General features: G+C 41.9%; 1 protein-coding gene across 2 annotated transcripts in view; it reads right to left on the bottom strand.

Annotated features, from left to right (window-relative positions):
* Positions 1-4480, bottom strand: part of PRPF4 (pre-mRNA processing factor 4) — a 17307-nt gene that overhangs the window by 8525 nt on the left and 4302 nt on the right. For both annotated transcript variants that reach the window (XM_008057325.1, XM_021711962.1), the window contains exons 4-7: positions 1742-1829; positions 1252-1331; positions 980-1073; positions 356-450 (exon numbers count right to left, since the gene is read on the bottom strand). In XM_008057325.1, the coding sequence (XP_008055516.1) occupies positions 356-450; positions 980-1073; positions 1252-1331; positions 1742-1829 (357 nt within the window). The remainder of the gene's footprint in view (positions 1-355; positions 451-979; positions 1074-1251; positions 1332-1741; positions 1830-4480) is intronic.

Below are 4480 nucleotides of genomic sequence, written 5' to 3' on the forward strand. Positions count from 1 at the left end.
GTCTCGAACCCGCGGGCTCAGGTAATCCACTCACCTCAGCCTCCCAAAGGCATGGGATTACAGGCTGAGTCACCAAGCCCGGCTTACTATTTGTTCTAAAATGCACTATATGACCCACTTCAAACACTGTGTCAAGACTATGGCAGACTACATGATATGGATCTCCGGGGTGCCTGTAGAACAAAAAGAATAGCTCAACAAAGCCTATACTGTATCATACAGCAGGTAGAGCACTATCATCTGTACTTTGATATGATCATGAGAAGCAGAGGAAAAGGATGTAGAGATAGGAATCTAAGACAAATTGTAATTTTTTTATGAATTTATCCCCCATTTAGGGAAAAATGTCACTTACCAACAAGCTGTGGCCAGCATCTTGGAATTGGGACTAAAGTGACAGTAGGAGATAGGCCGATCATCCCCAATTTGACTGCAGAAATTATTCAAAGACTTAAAAATAAAAGGGACGAAAAAAAATAGTGTTCATTAATAGGCTAATCCAAGACTTCAGTGACTTTTCCACCATAAAAAAAGCAACTTCTGTTTTAACCCACCCCAAGAGTCTATGGTTCTTTTGTTGCTGTTAGGAGACACTCATATTGACAAATGGAGTCAAGGTTTATCTGAAACTCCAGCATGCTGTTTTCTACAGTTCTAGTATCACTACCTTGTGTGTCAGCTAAATATACACAAAAAATATTAGAGAAATCGAGAGCACAGTTATGTCATATTAAAAGAGAGAATTAAAGCAGAACCATTGGCTTCTGCTGAGTACAAAGCACTGTAGTTTCCTGTTACTTTAACCAATGGCTCCTTCCATTACCACAATGGCTCAAGCAGAGAGGAATAATTACAGCTGCTTTTACTATCCCAGAGGTGGGCCCAAGCAGACCTCTGGGACAGTAAAAGCAGCTGTAATTGTTTACTTCTTCTCAGAAACAACCTTTAAGATACTGGACAATCACTGAGAGCATCTTACCCGGAGAGACTTGTGCAGTTCCTGCATCTGGGAGGTCCGAGTTGTCTCAGGAATCTCTTTATGGAGGCGAGCCTCTTCTAAGCGCTTCATTGCCCTATGGCACAGAAACATCACTATCAAGAGCAGATTGGATTGCAAACAAGGGCCCACGCATGTATCTCTACCACTCAACTCCACTTAACAACCACAGTCATTACAAAGCAGACCCTCAGTTCCCCAGAAGAAGTAAACAAATAAAAACACTTCTTTCTTCTACTAGAGGCTCTCCTTACCTGGGCAGCGAATAATTAGCAATCCATAGTCTAGCCACCTTCAGGCTATTTGGTCCTTCATGGTACCAGGTTTGCTGATACTGAAAGGCAAATTAAGAGCAGAAATGTTAACTTCGAAGCAGCTCTGCCCCTTCCGCAGCTGTCAATTCTCTATTGTAATGGCCAAGAAAGAAGGTGAATTAGTTTAGTTAGAATAAAGTCAGGCATGTGCTTTCTACTGTATTTTTTTCTATAATGTCTTATTAGATGGTTCCTGTTCCTTGTTAAGCTACACCAGAATTGCTATGATTCTTTCTTGACTGGAAAATTCACTTGGCTACATTATACCTACATAGGAACCATAAACTATTGCTAAAAACTATTCCTGAATGGCAGAGCAATCAAAGCCATTCTGCCCCCTCATGCTAGCAAAGCAAACCACTGAAAGCAGAAAATGAGAACAATCTCATTTCCTTCATGTTTACACTGTGAAGTCAAAGACAAAGTTTACCTCTTCTTTGGACTTCTTAGATTTCTCATCATCCTTTTTTGTCTTTTTTAAGGCATCAGTACCAACTACTGAGAGGATATTTCTTAACCTGTAACCAAAAAAAAAAAAATCATAATTTAAACATGGTTGAGATAAAAATATAAAAAAAGTACATCTAAGATAAAGGCAAGACTCCACTACTCTCTCACCACTCAAACTATAAACAACATTCTTTAAGAATCAAGTGGGCATACCTAAACTTCCAGTGTGATTTCTTTCACTCACTCTCCTTCATTGGAAAATTCCCCAAATCCAACTATAAGTAATTACCCTATTCAGTTTACAGTCAACTAGCCCCCACACTGCTACCACTTAGTCTGTGACAAGCGACTTTCACTCAGTGCCACAATGTATTGAATACTGACTCAGGTGCTAAGTCAACAACAATGACTAAGAATCAGTTCTTGATTTCAAGTAGCGTGTCAAGGGGTGGGGAGAAAACATAATGTAATAGGGAACTATAATACATATATCAAGTATCATGATAACAGTAAGCACAGAATGTTAGAGGAGAATACAGAAGGGGCATTTAACCTAGGTTTGAAGGGAGGATTAGGAAAGCCTTCATTAAAAAAGTGCTATCTAAATTGAGTCCTCAATTCGTCAAGTCAAGGGGTCAAGAAAGAGAAAATGAGTCCAGGAGGCGGATTAAATAAATGTAAAGGCCTAAAGGTAAAGAAAAACGTGATAAGCTTGTGATCACAAATAGTTCAGTATGCTGGGGCACAGAAGAGGACTGGTGAGAAATAAGGCTGGAAATTTAAGGAGGGGCCAGGTCACAAAGAGCTGCTAATGCCATGCTGAGGAGGGTCTACACATGAGAAAGATCCCTGAACAAGTATGGAGACTGACTGGAAAGGGAAGACTAAAGACAGGGAAACCAGACAGTATTGCTGTTGAATGAATCTTCTGGGTCATAACGTTGGACTTGGATTAAGAGAATCACAGCAGTGATTCAAGGGATTCATCTAAGAAACATGAATAATTAATAAGACTTTGCTGGAGGACAAAACAAGCAATAAACAATAAAAAGTATACCCTTTAAAAAGGCTAATAAGAAAATAATATACTATGATACAGAATAATAAAGATGCTTACTTTGCAAGGGTTTAGATGTGAGGAAAGGCTTCTTTGAATAGGTGATATTTATGCTGAAACAAAATAATAAAAAGTTTGCCAGAGATTCAGCTTAAAAAAAAAAATAAAAAGGCTCTAAAGAGAAGGAGATAGTAATACAGAGCTTGAGTATTTATTCCAAAAGGAACCAAGTGGCTAGTCTAGTAAACTGGAAAAGAGTGGTACAAGGTAAGATTGAAGACCTTACAACCACGACTGGAAGCTTTTTACTCCACGTATAATGAGAAGACCCTCTGGGATTTTAAGCAAGCAATCAACACACCCCATTTGGGGCTATCACAACAGTTTGGATATAAAAGCAACGGAGCTAGAGAAGCTGGACACAGTGGCTTATGCCTGTTATCCTAGCACTTTGGGAGGAGGAGGAGGCAAAAGGACTGCCTGAGTCCAGGGGTTCAAGACCAGTCTGGGCAACTTGGCAAGACTTTGTCACTAAAATAAATAAAAAAAATTAGCCGGGAGTGGTGGTGCATGCCTGTGATTCCAACTACTTGGAAGGCTGCGGTGGAAGGATCACCTGAGTCCAGCAGGTCTGAGCAAGTCACTACACTCCAGTCTGGGTGACAAAGTAAGACTCTGACACACACACACACACAGCAATGAAGCTAGAGCAAAGAGGAAAGATTGGAGGTATACTTTACAAGTAGAATAGACTAGCCAGGCTCGGTGGTTCAGCCTATAATCCCGGCACTTTGGGAGGCTGAGGTGAGTGAATTGCCTGAGTCCACAAGTTTGAGACCAACCCAGGCAACTTGGCGAGACCTCGTCTCTACAATAACTAGAAAATTAGCTGGGAGTGATAGCACGCGTCTGTAGTTCCGGCTACTTGAAAGGCAGAGGCAAAAGGATCACTGGAGCCCAGTGGGTCGACACTGGAGTGGCTGTGAGTGTGCCACTGCACTCCAGCCTGGGCAACAGACTCCAAATCAGAAAAAACAAACAAACAAAAAACCAAGTAGAATAGATTAGATTTTGCTGTTAAGTTATAGAAATGAGGCAGGTTTTCAGCTGAGAATTGTGCAAGGAGAATGGGAAAGGGGTGGGAAACATTTCAATTTAGACATCTCAAGTTGGAAGTACTTGGGCGATATCCAGGCTTCAAAGAGAGATGTGGGAATCATCAGAATATATATGGTAAATGATGCTATGGGAGTAAATCTGATCACCCAGGGCAAATCTAGGATAAGGTAGCCTGCAAAGGTAAGGCAGAAAGGAGGTTTAGAAAACAAGTGAGGGCCAGCCTCAGTGCCTCAGCCTGTAATCCCAACACTTTGGGAAGCCGAGGCGAGTGGATTGTCTGAGCCTGCGGGTTCAAGACCAGCCCAGGCAACTTGGTGAGATCTCATCCCTACAATAAATCAAAAAAATTAGCCGGGCATGGTAGCGTGTGCTTGTAGTTCCAGCTACTTGTAAGGCTAAGGTGGAAGGATTGCCTGAGCCCAGCAGGCTGATGCACTCTAGCCAACAACAAAAAAAGGCTGGGCTCAGTGGCTCAGCCTGTAATCCCAGCGCTTTGGGAGGCCGAGGTGAGTGGACTGCCTGAGCCCGCGGGTTCAAGACCCG

This window comes from Carlito syrichta, unplaced genomic scaffold (genome assembly GCF_000164805.1).
Source record: "Carlito syrichta isolate Samal-C Ts95f unplaced genomic scaffold, Tarsius_syrichta-2.0.1 Scaffold302949, whole genome shotgun sequence".
NCBI classification, from domain to species: domain Eukaryota; kingdom Metazoa; phylum Chordata; class Mammalia; order Primates; family Tarsiidae; genus Carlito; species Carlito syrichta.